The sequence below is a fragment of the Neopsephotus bourkii genome, unplaced genomic scaffold, assembly GCF_033783945.1.
Source record: "Neopsephotus bourkii isolate Nb327-2 ecotype Australia unplaced genomic scaffold, CSIRO-AGI_Nbou_v1 NB_1423, whole genome shotgun sequence".
NCBI classification, from domain to species: Eukaryota; Metazoa; Chordata; class Aves; order Psittaciformes; family Psittacidae; genus Neopsephotus; species Neopsephotus bourkii.
Genome location: NW_026901900.1, coordinates 4924364 through 4942314, shown reverse-complemented (window position 1 = coordinate 4942314; position 17951 = coordinate 4924364). Strand labels below are relative to the sequence as shown.

General features: G+C 50.5%; 1 protein-coding gene across 1 annotated transcript; it reads right to left on the bottom strand.

The window, feature by feature from the left end:
- Positions 1 to 85: 85 nt before the first annotated feature.
- TMEM243 (transmembrane protein 243) lies at positions 86 to 8484 on the bottom strand. Its single transcript, XM_061368174.1, has 4 exons — positions 8328 to 8484; positions 2888 to 2938; positions 1970 to 2074; positions 86 to 782 (listed from the first exon to the last, which is right to left on the bottom strand). The coding sequence occupies exons 1-4, from the start codon at positions 8403 to 8405 to the stop codon at positions 660 to 662; spliced, it is 357 nt and encodes a 118-aa protein (XP_061224158.1). The 5' UTR covers positions 8406 to 8484; the 3' UTR covers positions 86 to 659.
- Between the last annotated feature and the right edge of the window lie 9467 nt (positions 8485 to 17951).

Below are 17951 nucleotides of genomic sequence, written 5' to 3'. Positions count from 1 at the left end.
AATTCAAGGTTTTGACACAGACACTAGGCTGAGCAGCAGCCTTTTAGCTAGGGAATCGAGAGAAAAACCTACAGAAACTAAAGACTCCTGTATAAATTATTTTATTTATTTCCGTAATTAGTTCTTCATAATCCAAACTGGGTCTTTTTTTTAGTCTGTGGTTTTGTTAACGTGAGAAAAAATAAGCTGTAGTTTCAAATGGTTACCTAGGGAACAGAAATAACTGTATCTTCAGTTTCAATGAAATAAAAGAGTATTTGTCTTACAGAACTGTAAGATGCCATTTATTTGTACTGCTTCAGATCCTTTGCAGTGCTGCAGTTTGTACAGTCATAAAAAATGCAGGGGGGTTTGTTTTTCCAGAATGAAAAAGCTTGTGCCATTCTGAACCATCAGCACAACTGGAATGTTCATCAAGCCCAACAAGAACTCTTCAAAAGAAAGCAGAATGTCACATCTTACGGCAGTAGTTCTCCCGACCAAGAGGGACATTACATATACATTTACATGAAAATCATGTACTGATTTATCCTTGCACAACCCACTTCTTGCCTCTCAGGCTGACCGTCCTCACTTCAACATCTCGAGCAGAGCTGAGAGCCAAGCTAAAAGCAGTCTGACACGGCCTCAGCATCACTGCTGGGACTTCCCAATGTCCGTCATTTACCCACTTCATGGAAGTACAGGTTGGCACATATACATAACATGACAATAGAAAACAATATATAGTATATCAGGTTCCTGAATTTAGGTTCCAGGTCTCCTTGTCGATACCAGTAGATCTAGAAGAGAAGAGGAGTCTGTATTTAAAAGGCCAGGTACTCCTAAGGAAACCTTCTGTGGTAACTGAACTGGCAACTTAGAGACCTTTCTTTGCCTTTAAAACAACTGAGCTTTACCTGCCTAGAGAGGACCAGGTGTAGAATCCAGCTACTTAACAATCAAATGAAGAAATACCACCTGTTTTCTTAGCACGCTTGAGGAACACATAAACAAGGATTTGGCAGGGTGCTTCTCCCCAGAACAGGCTCTTTGCAAAACCAGGGTGCCAGGTTAGCTATGAAGACAGGGATTGTGTTGTCAGCTCTGTTGCAGGTGGGCAGGTTGGTTGTTTAAAACACTCAAAACTGGCTACACCCTGGTGGATAAAGACAAACATCAGGTTTTGCACTGCACTATCTTATCTTGGGCAGAGGCGTGGCTACCATGAACCAGAATCCAGCACCGACCAGGCACCACAGAGCAACTTGCCAGCTTATCCAGCAATGAGGGGCAGAGTCTCGGGGCTGTGGCTGTTCCGGGTCACAGCTGCATGAGGAGAATGCTCCGAGTGTGAAAGCTACAGCAGAGGAAGGAGCCACTGATGTCCCTGCCCATGGCAGGGGGGCTGAACTACATCTTTGAAGGTCCCTTCCATCCCAAACTGTTCTGTGAACTCTGGCCTGCCAGTTCCCTTTGCCAGCACCTAGGACCAACTCTCTTAGGATGCTGCAACTGCTGAGTAGAGGAACCTCTGCTACCACCCTGATGAAATGCCACCATCTGCAGCTTCCTACCACTGCAACTCATGCCCTGTGCCTGACTTCTGCAAGTGCCTGGCTGGCCCCACCACTTCAAGTGTTTTGCTCCACCCCGGGTATTCTGCACCATAATCCACCTTTGTTCCCAATCCACTGCTCTGCTCCCTGGCTTCCTACTTCATGTCCCCGCTGGCAGCTACAGATAGCACTGTCACAGAGGTGACAAGTCTTGCATCACTGCTGCTCTGCAGAAGTTGGCTTAGTCCACACGTTTACTCTGCACTCAGTGCAAAACTGTTACCACCCTTTCATTGCCAGCTTGTTTTATGGTGGCAGGAAGGCTTTCCAGGAGAGTGTGGAAAAGGTGGTACCGTATCGAACAGATCTTACTCAGATTCATCGTCGCTCACCAACTCAGAAGCTCACACAGCCAACGTGGTGGTACTCACAAGTATGCCAGCGGAGATGCAACACAGGGAGATGCAGAAAGCAAGAAATACATTCACGGGCTTTGGAGGTAGTTGCGGGAAGACAAAAGCACTGATTAGAGTGACCTGTGTGGAGGCAAACACAGATGAAGACTCTGAGTGAGGATGCTGGTGTACTACAGCACTCACATCCTCACCTCCCTCCCTGCTCTTTAACTCCCACCCGTGAAGAGCTGGAAGCAGATGTAATATTCAGGAGGTAAACCACTTTGCACAGCTTCAGACTTCAGAGCAGTGGAAAACAACACTGAAAGCTTTGGTTTGCAACTCTGGCTTGTTGCTGAATACATCCTCCAAGCACCCAGCAAGCCAGCAGGCACGGGGGTGTACGCTGCCCATGTAGGAGCATCACTTAGCCAAGCTTTCCACTGGCAAGCCAGCTCTCAAACGATGCTGCCACCATGGACCACAGAACTGGTGCTCTCCAGTCACAATGGCCCTGGGTTTGTCTTTAAATGTCTTTAAAGCTTGGGGAATGCAGAGCTCGGGAGAGTGACAAGTTGGAAAAACTTCTATAAGCCATAAATAGAGGGCAATAAATTACAGCAGAAGGAAGTAAAGAGAAGTAAACATGTTCTGCAGGGCCATAAGCACTTTGTCACCTTGCCCAGCCTCACATCCAGCTGGGGAAGGACAATCTGCCCAGGGACTTGGGGCTTTTTATTGTGCAGAAAGATCTTAAAACATGGCTTGAAGTAAGGTACTGTCCTTCTCTTGTTATCAAAGAGTGTCAAAACACAGATGTGCCTCAAAGGGACAGCCTGGGCCCCAGACTACAGCCTGTTGGGTCAGTGACGTGTCACCACCCATTTTGGAGAGGAACTTTAGCCCATCCCCTAAGGAAGGCGCGAAACACAGGATGGGATGGGGGATACTCACAACAAGCAGCAAGGACGTAAAGCCGCCAACAACCAGATTGATGATTCTGTCCTGAAGAGAAGAAAATATGGTTACACTTGTCGTGCCAAAAAACCCCACACAGGACAGACTGGTAACCAACCACACTGAGAGCACAGCATCAGCCAGGACCCATGTGAAACCCAGCACACCCAGCAGCACCACCGAGGCTCCCTGCTCAGCTCTGCCACACAGGAGGGTTTCCCTCCCTCTGACTCCATGGAGCTCAGGGAGATTGTAGGGACCAAGTCCTTGTGCAGCAGGTTTGCTCACTGGCAACTGGATTCTTTGCTGCATCCAAGTAATCACAGTTATGCAAATCCTTTATAAAAAGTGGGAATGGACAGATGGAGGTTGTCAAAAAAGTTTATTTTAGCCTCAGAAATAATAGCTTGATATTGTTTAAGGTGGGAATTCTTGGGCTGTGGCAAGGAGATGGAGCATTCCCTGCACCTCAAACATCCCCCCCAACACCACCTGAACACACCCCAGGGGGTCCTGCTAGATCATGTATTCCCCCCTACTTCTTTGTGTGGTTCCCCGTAAGCATGAAACACTTGGTTGGGAAGAGACAACCTTTTGGGAAGAGGTATCCCTCAGTGTCAACATCACGATCCCACCCCAGATGGCATCAGGATTGGCAGTGACTCACTGGGCTGTGTGAGTGGTCAGGGCAGGACCCCATAGTGATGCATTCACTGGAGTAAGAAATGCCTTGATGCAAGAGGAGAACATTCCCAACCCTGCTGGGATACCTTCTCATCCCTTTCTTCTTGGTGTTGCTCTGAGGATAAATACTTATGGCCAAAGTCAGACCTGGTTACACGCAGTCAGGTGTAACTCCCCAAATAAAACACTAGAAAAGCAGCTACAGCAGGAAAGATGTGCAGAGAATAAACCCCCAGAACTTCAGTTAATTATACTGAGATTGTATCTTTAGTTATATCGTTAGTTGGGTATGGTTAAAGGAAAGGGAGAAAAGAGTTCAAGCAGTGACAGCATCTTACCCAAGACATCCCAGCCAGCAGGCAGGGCAGCCCAGGTTTCCCTCCTCCTGTCCTGCATCCATATTCCCTCCTAGCACTGCATTTTCAAAGCAGAGTTGTAGAAGCCCCAGATTATGAAGTACCACATGGCAGGAGGAGAAAGCAGAGAGCAAAGAGGATGAGGCAGAGAGCAGAGATGCTCTTGCAGACCTGACCTAAGGCTCATTGGAGCTCAGGTACCTGAGCCTGTGGTTCAGTGACAGGCAGATGCTGTGTTCATCCCCAAAGTAAAGGACCACAGCCAGCAGCAGACCCTTTAAAACCTCTTCTGTTAGACCCCATCATAAAACCAGCCCATTTGTGCTCCTACAGCCCCAAGCCATGGGGGCACAGTGGTGTGTGCAGCAGTGACTCCATCACCAGCATCCCCTGTGTAAGGTCCTCACCAGCCAGGCACAAACACCTTTTCCTCACCAGTATCTCCATACACAGTGTTGGCAATAGCACAGCAGCTCCACGGAGCCATGTACAAGGTACCCACCACCCCAAAAACAAGCTAAAAGAAATAAACCCAGGCGAATGCAAGCACCCTACCTCCATGGGAGCGTGTCACGACAGCTCGGCTGAGCTCCTCCACCTGAACTGAAATACATTCATCGAATCATAGAATCAACTGGGCTGGAAAAGACCTTTGAGATCCTCAAACACCCCAGGGCTGCCAAAACCACTAAACCATGTCACTAAATCTAGACATGGAGGGGTCCTTACCCCCAAAACCAACTCTGGTATCAGGAGAGGACAGCGGGTTTGCTCTACAGACCCAGCGAGCCCAACAAGGCAGCTTTATGGAGGGGGACCAGAGTTGGCATTCTGGCTCAGCACTTCAGGGACACAAGGGGTGGCAGGAGGTGAGCAGCTGGGTCCCTTCTCACTTTGTACCATGGGGTTTGAACAGCAGAGGAAGGGGCAGGAAAGCCAAGGAGCCAGCTGCAGAGCAGCAGTGGGTCACCATCCACTACAGTTAAGCCAGCAAGCAGAGACACAACCAGGTCTCCATAGAGGGATGTATACATGGTCACATACCTATGGACAGGATACACCACCAGACACTCAGCCATGATTAAGTTTCTCCTAATTAACTACAGACTTGGATGGTGGCAATTTTAATATGGGGAGAATTCACCCTGTTTACCATGACAGAGACTGGTCTGACAAGAGAACACGAGGGGTTTGGACCCAGAGGTGACCACAGAGCACTTCTCTCTGCCTATTTTATGTAGTGTTCAATGACAGCATCCCCCAGCACAGCAACTCCTTATCTCACATCACCGAGTAATGGATGCCCTCAGTGGCAACCAGCCCTGCCGGTCAGAGCATCCCCTTCCCCATGCTTACACCTGTGGTCACTACAACGTTCCGCCAGCAGAAGAAGGTATTTAAGGCTCCAAGGATTAGAGCCACTGATCCTGAAATCCCAGGCTTGGCAGAGCAGCCACTGGCTGTGTTCCTCAGTGCCCACTGACACTTCAGCTTAGCGCAGCAAAAAGGTTAAAAATACACAAGCAGAGGCCAAGGCGGCTAAAGGGATTGGGGATGACGGAGCCTTTCACCTCCATGCTGTGTCCGACAGCCCGGGCAGACACTTGTGGGTAGCAGGAACAGGCTGTGAGGAGCTGGGTGTCCTCCCATCCAGGGAGGGTTTGTTCTCCATCACTTGTGTTACGGTAGCTGCTATAGAGAAAAGACTAAAGCAGCATGCACAGGAGAAGTGAGGATGCAGGTCACACATGGATGCTGATTCCTGATCCAGCCCTGCAGGTGACGGGGGTCCCAGTTCAGCTGGGACAAAGCTGTTCCCCGCAGGCGATGAATTCCAGCATTGCACAAGCTGCATTTCGACACAGGAGGTTTTCTGCCTCTCCTCCTGCTCCAGGGAGGGTGTTGCAGCGGCTGGAGGCACCAGGCTTGTCCCAGGGCAGAGATTCCTTCCAGCTGCCTCTGGGAAAGGGAGGCAGGCCAGGAAGCATCCTCACAAAGCAGGAGGGCACAAGCCAGGATCCTTCGGGATCTGGGTCATGGTTGCAACAGGAAATCTGAGGGTGTATCCACACCACTGTGCTCGCTGTACAGGCTTTGACAGAGCAACAGCTTTGCTCTTCACCCCATTCCAGCTCAGCACCTTGCATCCTCCAGGTTAGTGTCCTGTGGGCACTGTTCCCGTGGGGAACAAGCCCCTGGCAGAAGCCTGGTGAAGGGCGCAGGCTGGTTCTGGAGGGCAGGTACCCTGGTGGCATCTCTGCGGGCATGATGGAAAAGCCATCTTTATGACTTACATCAGCAAGTGCAGATGGGCAGCAGCAATCCCAGCCACAGGGAACACCGTGATCCTGTGCCAAACGACATGGAAGAGCAGACAGTGTATGCTCCCTGTGCAGAGCTGTGCTCAGGGCCACGCTGCTGTGCCCTCGAAGGCTCCTCATTCCCATCTCGAGCTGCTCAGCCTCTTCCCGTTGCTTTCTGCATCCAACCCACAGCAATTAACACCCACCCACCTACATTTACACACTCCCTTCACAGAGGAGCCCAAGCAGCTCCCGCTTCCAACTCCTTTCCTGAGAAGTCCTGCATCTGCAACGCTCCATCTCTGCCACCTTACACTGCTTGTGCTTTTGCTTTGCATCACCTTCTATCCGCTCACTGCCAGCGCTGCATCCCTTGTGACCACAGCTGAATCCACAGTGCTTGGCATCCATCAGCACCGCGTTGCTGCTACTCTCCTGTATCCCACTGGACTCCTTCGGTACCAGCTTGTCCCCAGTGCCTCAGCAGCCAGCATGGGAGGGTGAAGCAGCCGGACCATGGCACGGGAAGGAAGCCAGTGCTGCTGCACAGCTCCCACTATAGCCCCAAAGCCACCAGCACGGACACCAGGAGGACATAGGGTAGGAAGAACAGGGCATCCCCATCTCTACATCCATGTCCAAATGCCGGCCAGGGTGCAAGACCCCTGTTTTGGGTGCCTGGGGCACACACACTGCCCCTGCCCATCCCTGTGGCCTCATGGCCAGCCCAAGCAGAGGGTCCCGGTGTGCCAGCACCAGCCATCGCCTGCAGGCACAAGCAGAGCCAGGCGTGGGCAGACACGCTTCTCCCAGCAAATCTGCTCCTGCTTCACAGCAAAGTTCAGTGTTGCCGTTCCCGAGACGGAACATTTCCAGCTCTGGACATCACCAGCATCCATCTCTAACCAAGGGAGCCTGGGATGAAACCACCCCAGCCAGCACAGCGAGCCCATGTCCACTGGACACAGGAATGGCCACCGCTGGGCCTATGCAATGGGTTCCAAAACCAGCCACAGGAGGGGATGACATGTAGGACATAGGATCCCCATTCCAGCCTAGGAACTGGAATTTGCATCCCATGTTTATTACTTGCTTTGTGAGGTGATAGAGACAGGGATCAGGGATCAAAGGCCTGACCTGGGCTGGTGAGTTTGGGGTCTGCTGTTGGAACCACTGCCCACTCCAATGGCACATCCCGGCCCCTGAAGTCCCCATCCCTGGAAACTTCCCCAAATCCCTGACCAAGGACCAGCCACCACAACCCCAGGACAGGGCACTGCTCCAGCAAAGGTCCTTTAGCACCAGCACCCCCCATCAGGGCCATCCCCACTCCACTGATCCTCTCAGATGCCCTGCCTGTCCTCCTCCCATCCCACACCATTCCTCTTTCACCCCTAGATTCAGCTGGAATCACTGTACTTGTATTTCTACTGAACATTAGCATTGTAGCAGCAGTTCCAAGTACTTGGGAAGTCCAAACAGCCCCCATCCCATCGCATCCCATCCCCACCAAAGCAATGGCCCCAGACCCAGGCACACACAACCGAGGGTGCTGCAGCCCCCAGCTCTGCTAAGGGGGGGCACAGCCTGGGGTGACCCCATCCCCTCCCGGGGGTCCCCCACACCTGACGCTCTCTGCACCCCAGGGCCCCGCTCCTCACCAGGGCTGTGGAGGAAGGCTTGTAAAAAAAGACGTCTGCCAGGGTCCATGTCTTGGGGTCCCGGGGTTCTGTTTGGGGGTCCTGGGGCTGTACTGGGGGTCCTGGGGCTGTGTTTGGGGTCCCAGGGCTCTATTGGAGTGTCCCAGGATCTACCTGGGGTCCCGAGGCTGTATACTGGGGGTCCTGGGGCTGTGTTTGGGATCCCAGGGCTCTATTGGAGGGTCCCGGGGCTGTGTTTGTTGTCCTGGGGCTGTGTTTGGGATCCCAGGGCTCTATTGGAGGGTCCCGAGGCTGTGTCTGTTGTCCTGGGGCTGTGTTTGGGGTCCCGGGGCTTGTCTTGGGGGTTGTGGGGCTCTGTCTGGGGGTTCCCGGGGCTGTGCTGGGGTCCCGCTGTGTCCCGGGGGGTCCCGCCGTGGCCGCGCTCACCGCTCACCCTGGCCGAGGTCTCCCCGAACAGCGGGCGGTTGTTGAGCCCGTCCGTGCCGTACCCGCGGCCGGGGAACCCCTCCATGGCGCCGGGGCGGCGGTTGCTCCCTCATGCTGCGCCTCAACGCCCTCCGCGCGTCCCCGCGCCGCTCCGCGGGTCCTCGCGCCGCTCCGCGCGTCCCCGCCGCGCACGGACACGCCCCCGACCCGCGCGCGGACACGCCCCACCCGCGCCGCCGGGAGGGGAGGGAAGGGAAGGGGGGGTGAGGAGAGCTGCGGCTGCGGCGGGGGCGGGGAGAGCGCGGCTTATGCGCGGTCACGCGGAGCTATCGGCGGGAACTCCTGCGTTGGGGACGGGATGGGGTGGGATGGGGGGGAGTGGGATTGGATGGGATGGGGTGGGGTGGTGTGTAACTCAGCAGAGCAGTGTAATTTAAGCAAATCTCACCATTGGGAATGATACTTTGGGAAATTAAGGTTTTATTGTATTGTATTGTAGTCTGTTCTGGTTTATTGTGTTTTATACTATTTTATTTAATTTAATTTTTATTCTATTTTATTTTTCTCTCTTCTATTTAATTCTATTTTACTCGTTTCTATTCTTATTTTTCCCTTTTTTTGCTTTTTTTTAATTTAAATATTAAAATGAATACATTTTTTATTTTAGTTTTGTTTAAAGATTATTTATTTATTTATTTATTTCCCCTTTTTTTTTCCCTCTATTTTTTTCACTTTATTTTTAAGCACTCACTGGTGGCAGGGCTGAAACTGGACTCTCTCAGTGTTCCCAGTTGCACACCCACATGTGTTCCCTCCATAAACTGGGTAAATGGGAGCAACTGTCTCTGTGCTGGGCTGCGGCAGTGTGAGGGTGTTCCTGCTCTGACCCTGTCCTCACCTAACTCACACCTCTCTGCAGGGCGCTCCTTGCCCACAAGATGAAATCATGGAATCCCAGCCTGGTTTGGGTTGGAAGGGGCCTTAAAGTGTACCCGGTTCCAAGCCCTCTGCCACAGGCAGGGACACCTTCCACTAGAGCAGGTTGCTCCAAGCCCCGTCCAGCCTGGCACACCAGTGTAATTCAGTAGGCACAACCAGGGAGGTTTCCTTCCTGCTGGGTATAGAAGATGCAGAAGCCGGACCTGCAGGTAAAATGACCGTAAAGGAGAAAACCAGTCACAGATATCCACAGCTGTCTCATTTTGGGATACAGCTCCTGCTGCCCCAGTCACCCACATCCCCATGAGGCTCTGCCCATGGCTGGATGGAGCTCCCAGCCCGGCCACACAGTCACTTGTCCTTGTGAAACCTCTCAGTGGTTTGGGTGTGAAGTGGTTTGGGTGCTTGGCCTCAGGGCACATCCTGCGTACTCCATCCCCACTCATCCCCCTGCAGTCAACACACTTGAAGACCAAAGCGCCGCTTTGACTTCAATGGTAGAAGGTATTAAACTGGAGCAAGGCTGGAAGATCCTCAAGAGCCGACCCCATCCTGAGCTGAAGGACCGGGTGGGAAGTCACAAAGTCCCCCGTTGCCGCTCCAGCGTTTGCTCCCACGCTCACTGTTTGGTTTGGAGGGGCTCAGGGCTCAGTGGAGAGGCTCTCCATGTCATCTTGAGCCACTCAGGAGCATAAATCCCATGTGGCTTCCTGACAGCCAAGTGCTCTTGACACACAGAGACCTTATGGGTGCTTGTGCACTCGTGATTCAGCACTGGTTTACTCCTGAGCAGCCCCTGGCTGTGGTGGGATTAAAGGCTGAGGGTCATGGATGTGATGGGGCATTGGAGGGGAGCGGCTGTGGAAGGCCCCCATGTTGTGACTGTGTCTATGCTCGGAGGTACAGCTCTGTGTGACAGGGACACAGTGTCCTTCCATCATCTGTTCACTAATTGCCCATCATTGAGAACAAACCCAAAACACATATGAACTGTGGTGAAAACCACAAACTGTTATGTGCACATAAACGGCATCAATGAACAGTTAATAGATGAGGTGAAAGTGTCAACCGGTGGCACTGAGAAACGCAGTTTACAGGAGGTGGGTTCCATGACACAAAACCATTTCTCTCTTGTTTAGAGCATTTCAAGATTCCTTTCACATTTCTGGCCAAGGTGGGTGGGTTGTGCTTGACTCAGCCTCTTTAGGACGCAAACTTACTAAACCTCCCTTCCAACTACTCCCCTCCTTACTCCTTACTTGCCAACTGTAGTAACAGGGCAAGGGGCAATGGTTTTAAAGTGAAAGAGGGTTTGATTGGACATGGGGAAGAAGTTCTCCCCTGTGAGGGTGCTGAGGTGCTGGCACAGGGTGCCCAGAGAAGCTGTGGCTGCCCCATCCCTGGCAGTGTTCAAGGCCAGGTTGGACACAGGGGCTTGGAGCAACCTGCTCTAGTGGAAGGTGTCCCTGCCTGTGGCAGGGGTTGGAACTGGAGGAGCTTTAAAGTCCCTTCAACCCAAACCATTCTATGATGTTATGAAGGAGTGATTTCTGCCATGGTAACAGGTACCAGTGAGATCCCACCTGGAATGGGCTCATCCATTTGGCCACTGAAGCTCAGGAGCAGCTGTTTTGTTCTGAAACAGGCTCAGTGTTAGGCACAAGGGCCTGTCTTCCAGGGGAGGACTGAAAAGCTTGGCTTGGTTAGCCCTGCGAAAGGGAGGCCAGGAAGGACACTGTGGTTTTTACACACAGCATGGGGAGGAGTACATGGCAGAGAGTGAGGTAAATGTTTAAGCTAATGGGTTATGTTGGCACAAGAGCAAATGCCTGTGAAGGATGCACTTGCAGTGTGGTGTTCAGACTGGGGGGTTTCAGTAGAAGCAGTTCTAGGACATCCTTCCAGGCAGAGCTGTGGGGAGCAGAAAATCCCATTGCTTTAAAGATGGAGTTTCTTTGACTTGAGAAAAATAGCATAAAGTGGGGAAAGGGAATTGGCACTGGGAACTAAATATCCTTCTCAGCCTGAAGCTCTCTTTACACAAGCACAAACTCAGGGATAAATCAGTTTGACAGCAGATCCTACTCCATCCATCGAATAGGGTGCATTTGGTGTGCTTGCTTTGGGGATCCTCCCTTCCCCCTTTACTACCCTGTGGAATTGGACAGATGATGAAAGGACGTGCTCCATTTGCTTGGTGATGCAAAAATTGAATCAAGTTGTATTGTCTGGGCATAAAGACAAGCTGCTGATACCCAGCTCAAAACAAGTGCATCCATGACTGCCACAGTATTGATGCCCCTGGCTCGCTTCCCTCTGTAATTCAAAGTATAGAAATCTTCACTGAAATCAAGTCTGAAATAAAAACCAACCTGCTTTTTAATAGAGGAAATCACACGAATCTCGCATGTGCATTGCAGAGGTTTGTTCTGCTCAGGGTGGACACAATGTGCTTTTCCCTTGTTCTTGTTTATGGCGCTTCACATTTGTCACAGCTCTGAGAGCAGTTCCAAGGTTTACAAGCTGAGCTCCAGCTCTCCTTTCTGAGAAACAGTCCTGGCATTGCTTCCAAGAGGTGCATTTGGCCCATCAATTGCAGAGAGCTTTGGAGCCTTTTCAGAACATCAGCACCACAGACTCATAAAAAACTCTCTCCTGATAGTTTATTTATCCTAAAGGCCATCGTGAGAGTTTTCTGGGAAAGGATTCAATTCAGCACATACATGAGAACTGTAATACATCCCAAGGCTAATTATACATCATTGCAATGGATGCTGCTGCCTCCGTCCCCCATCAGCTGGCTGTAGGAGGCCAAAGGTAGTCTGTAACTCATCTGTGCAGGCAACACTGTCTTCAGCTCCTCATCAACCCAGCTTGCTGATGCTCTGTGTCGTTTCAAGTGATCTCCTGTTCCCCAGTGCACCCATGTATCCTGTAACTCTTTGTTACCGCTTGCTTTCTGCTGCCATTTATCCTGGTCACAGCTCCAGCAGCCACCACTCTCCCATCTCCTTCCCTGTGGTGGTTTCAGCTTCCCAACAGAGCCGCTAGTGATTACAGGGTGGTAATTGGGTTTTGCACCATTAAATCAGCCTTCAGTTCCCACCACAATGGCCCTTTGGCTGTTCTATTTGGCATGTTTATTATGAAAGGATACGATTTGGCTTTCAAAGAAAGCCAGAATTCCTGGAGGACCCAGGAACTGTTTTCACTTGGTTGGTAAGTCCTGGTTAACAAACCTGCTGCATGGCAATGGACTTTAAACTCATCTCTGTCAGCCCCCAACCCAAGGAAATGCCCCGGGAGAGGAAAACGTGGATGCCTGTGACACTGAGATCCCGCTCTGCTGTCCCACAGGAGTTGTGTTTGTCTCCCTCTATAGGAAGGGTCACCTGGCTCTGGCAGATGATGACAGGGAAACCAGCTTGAGGACTTCCAGCATTGCTCCTCCATCCCAGAGAAAGAGCCATGATTTATTCCAGTTTAATCCTGCAAAGCTGACATTGGACCTTTCTTGCCTTTGCATGTGCAAAGGGGATGTGCTCTGCTGCAGGTACACGGTGTTCCTGAAAATCGCATGTGAAAAGAGCAGAGAAACCCAAACCCTTCATGTTTCGCAGCTCCCATGGTCAGTTTTCCTTAGTAGCTGCCTGTAAGGATGATTTGCAGGCTGTGCCACGTGTTACAGACATGTTCAAACTGAAACACATGTAAAAAAATCAAAATTCAGCAAAAATATTCTGCTGCTCACCAGCTGCCATGTAGGGAGCCAGCCAGAGGCCCTCGCTTGCTTCTCTCAGCTTATAGCAACCGTCTTTAAGGCTCTGCCTTCCAGCTTTTGGAGGTTTTCCCTTAAACAAGGATTTTTGCATCACTTTGGTGTTAACGGAGAGCTCCAGTGGGACCTGAGGTGCAGATGCCATGTGGGGCAATGCGGCACCACAGGGCTGAGTCTGATGTGGGCAGCACATACCCACCAGCTCCAGGGATGCTCTGTTCATTGCTGGGGACATGCAGAGGAACATTAGGAACAGGAAAAGCAATCCAGCCTTTTATCACTTGCAGTCGAGGGGAGGTTTGGGGGATGCTGTCAGCAGAGGGAGGCAGGAGCTCACGGATTCAGTGCGAGCCTCAGCCCTCCTCGTGTTAGGAAATACAAGGCAGATGGCTCTAAATGGTGCTGCAGAACTATTTCGTTTTACTGTGTCCACATTGACGGTCAGCTCTTGGGGGTCATGAGAGAGACTGAGCAAATGAGGAAGCTGAAACACTCAGCCAGCGGTGTGCTACCGGAATTACTCACTACAGTATTCACTTTCCTTTGGGTTTTCCAGCAGTCCGAGTTTCAGGAGGATCTGACCCTAACCATTCTATTGTGGGTTCTCCCTCTTTCGAATTATTTCATGTATCACTGAAGCTTTCTCATCTGCTCGTTCATGCCCCAAAATCTCACCTGAAAGAGTCAGTGTTTGATAGCAGAAGATTTAGAGAAAAACATCTTCAAGATTTTTTGGTTTAGGGAACATATCTCTTAAATTAAATAAATGCTTAATTTATATATATATATATAGTGAAAATTTCCCTTCTGATACACATATAAGCGATTTACCAACATGCAGCTCTTCTTTCGGGCTGGAGGCAGACTGTAAGGGGGCAGCACCTACGGGCCTGCTTCAGAAGGGCTCTTTGAAGGGCAGAGCAAAGACACTCGAACTGACACCAGTAGCTTCTGTTTGGAGCCTGCGCAGTGAAACCAGCCTTTCCCCTCCTGTATCTGTGAACAGCATCCCCTGTCAGCCGGGGGTGGCAGGAGAGGTGGCACTAACATTACAGGAAAATCTGGTTTGTGGCTGTATTTTCAAGAGGGGAAAAAACCAATGATAGAATCATAGAATCCCAGACTGGTTTGGGTTGAAGGGACCTTAAAGCTCATCCAGTTCCAGCCCCCTGCTGCAGGCAGGGACGCCTTCCACTAGAGCAGGTTGCTCCAAGCCCCTGTGTCCAACCTGGCCTTGAGCACTGCCAAGGATGGGGCAGCCACAGCTTCTCTGGGCACCCTGTGCCAGCGCCTCAGCACCCTCACAGGGAAGAGCTTCTGCCTGAGAGCTCATCTCAATCTCCCCTCTTTCAGTTTAAAGCCAAAAGGACATAGAGCAGCAGTTCCACCTCCTGATTTTGCACATTTTCTATCTTGTCATTAAAGCTTTCCACAGTGGGATGAACAGGAAAGAAAAATCTCCTTCCTCTCTATGTACATATGGTCCCCTTGGCACAGCCACATCATTGAAACAAGGGGCTTTGTGATGATCTCTGCAGAGAGGTGATGTGAAAGACATTCCCTGTCCATAGCAAGTATGCATTGCTGTGCCAGGAGAGGTGATCCCACCACAGCGAGGGTCTGCGTGACTCCTGTGTTTCCCAAAGTGCATCCAGGAGAAGGAGGCTTCCTTCCCAAATCTCAGATCCCTAAGGCACAGGCTGCATTAATTGGTGGTTAGCCTCAGGGTGACTAAAACACCTGCACAAAACCCAGCCTGCTGCCTCCTGTGCTGTTTCCAGCTGGCACTGTCAGCAGCCACAAGCCTTCTCCTTGCCGTGGGCTGCACAAAACAAAACCTGCGGATCTACAGCCTCTGAGCAAGCTAATATAGGAATTCAATCCTGTCTGCACAGCAGAGCTGGTATTTTATGGAATTTTACGGATTTCATGGATCAGAGGGACAGAGCTGCTTCTCACCAGAGGTGGGACCTCACAGCAACAGACACTGCTCATAGTTAGGTAAATACGGGTTGAGACTGATATAGTGGTGAGGAACTGTGCTGGTCCTCAGGGAGGAAAATGAGATGTTCCAGACACAAAACTTCCATAGTGCCTATTTCTTCCTCTTTCCTGTGGCTTGCTGATCATAGTTCCTATAAGACAAGATGCATCTGGTCAGCTGGGCACAGAGGAAAACATTTCCAATAACCTTTCCTTATTGGAAGAGTCCCCATGGAACCACTTCATTAATTTATCCCTGATTAGAGGCTGCTTATCCAGTCCAGTATCACCCCCCAGTACTGGGTCCTGAGCTACTGCTCTAAAGACTGGGAGTGTACATGATGCCAGGCTTCTGAACTGAAAGTGTTTGTAGTTTAGTAGGTGATGCCGCACATCCTCCTCAGTTACAGATGGTGAATGGGTTCATCTGTAGATGGATCCTGCTGCTGTGCTCTGATATAGTAAATAAGGAATTATGAACATTTGCTGTGGGATTTTTCCTATCTGATAGATACAGATGGTAAAATTAAGCTGTTCCTAAACTTAGATCCTCAATGGCATTTTAATGTCTTCTTGCTGTCTGCAGCATACTTAAACTTTTACACTTCTATTTCTCTTGCCTTGCATTCTCAATAATCTGCTTGCAATATTCAATGAATATCTCATCTAAACACCTATTCTGAACTCATCCTTCAAATACATAAATGTTTCTTCTCTGTTGAAATACAGCTCTGACACATATCTGACAAAATATTAATCCAATGACATTCAAAATAAATTTCTGTCTTCATTGTTCTAAGTGTATCTTCCTCACTGGTTGAGACCAAAGCTGTAAGGGATAGGGTACCACAGAGATATTTCATGTTTTTAATGAGCATCCCCTCACAACAGTGACTTTCAGCCCTTGGTACACACACCTGCTCCTTTTTCAGGAATTGATGGAGAAAAGCAGGGATCCTCTGGGCTGCAACTCAACTTCCTGCTGAACAAGATGAAGATGGATCCCTCAGGGAGGTTAGGATGGGAGCTGGAAGCTCTTCCTACTGCAGGTGCAGAACAGGGCTATAGAGAAAGAGTTCTGCTCTCTGTAGTAGCTTCAGGAGAGCAGAGCCATGGAAGGAGGCAGATCTGCAGGTCAGTTCCTCCAGAAACACTGCACAACACATCCCTGCATCAAACATGCCTGGCTCCAGCCCATCTCTCCATGCACAGAATCCTGGCTCCTCGTGCTCACAGCCCATGTGCTGGCCCTTCCTTACTCACATCCCAGCACTGGCTGTTCCTCAAAACCATCATGTATTTGGCACAAGGATGCTCCCCAGTACATTTCAGCACAGCTCACATCCTCTGCACACCCTGGGCAAACAACCTGTCCCATGGCCAGTCCTCCTCCTATCTGCTCCGTCCCCCTTGCAAACCCACACAGCTTACCCACCCGAGCAGGACACCTTCCCCTTGGCTGAGGCATTCGGGTGCTCCTGCCAAGGCAGGATGAGCATCTGCAGCATGTGCTGCTTCCACAGCCAGCAAGGGCTGAGCCACTGCCAGCAAGGGACAAAGCTTATGCGAGTACCAGATCACTGGCAAAATGTTGATGCATTTGTGGCTGACTCCTTACATACACTCCTCCTCCCCTGAACTTCTGCCCTTTTCCCCCCATCCCCCTCCCATTCCTGTTTTTAAGCATTCCTTTCCTTCTGTCCATGTCCTTAGAGCTGCCTGGACATCTGGTGCAGCAACACTGCAGAGATCCTGCTGTGTAGGTGCCTCCACACAGCATCATCCTTCACACTGCAGCCACGGTGCCTGCCTCAGGGAGGTTGGCACAGGGACATGTGAGATATGAGAGCCTCTGGTTCAGAAGGTTATTTGATTGAGGATTCCCCAATATCATAGAAATAACAAATAATGAGGAAAACACTAAACTAAACACAGAGACACTCAAACATTAATGAGCAGGTGACGAAAGAGGTAACACCAGAGACCAGAGCTCCTCAGGCACTGAGTGATGGGCCTTGGAGAGGATCAGCCTGGATTTTGTGGCTGATAAGAAGGAGGAAACATAATTAGTGTGAATATGAAGTGCGAGGATCTTAGGGGACTGCATGAAACTTACAATGGGATGTTTAGGAGAAGGATCAGGGTGGAAGGAGTATGGGCAGACAGCTAGGAGGAAGGTTGGAGGGCTGAAATATATGTGAGCAGGCTGATATTCACCTGCAAGTCTGGGCTGTCTTCTTGCTAAACCCCACTCTGAGCTACCTCTTCAGTGTCATCTCACTATCTATCTTGTGAGCCTGAAGAAGACACCATGCATGACAGGGACCGTAGGTCTGTGTGCCATCACTAGAGGGATGATGATGTATATGCCTATCTGAGGGTGTAAGTGCCAGCACCCACAGCAACTGGGCTGTGTCTGTATTTCCTTAGTGAATGTAGTCCCACGTGTATGCAGTGTGCTGGGAAACATCAAGCTGCACTAGCTGGTAAGCAGAAGACTCAAAGTCTGAGCCAAAGCTGGGTACAGGGCGTTGGACAATCCCAGCAGTGAGACTTGTAAAACACTGGCTGAACAGTGTATCCATACAAATGGTGATGTTTGTTCAAAGTTACATTGCAGGGTTTTTTTGGTGCCAACCTGGAACTCTGCTGACAGCAGACATTCACCAGCCACCCTCACAAATGCTGCTCGAGAGCATGCTGTTCTTCAGACTTGAGGTAAATGCAAATTCTCAACTGCAACAAGAAAGAGAATGTGTTTTATCAAGTAATTACAGCTTGTCAAGAGGTGTGCAGCACAGGCAGGATACTAGGAAAGCAGCTCCTACAAATAAATATAAACCCAGTGGAACTGGGCTAATATGAGAGACCCTGCAGAGACCATAAGGCAACTCCACTTGAGCTGTTTTCAGTCAGACTTCACTTATATCA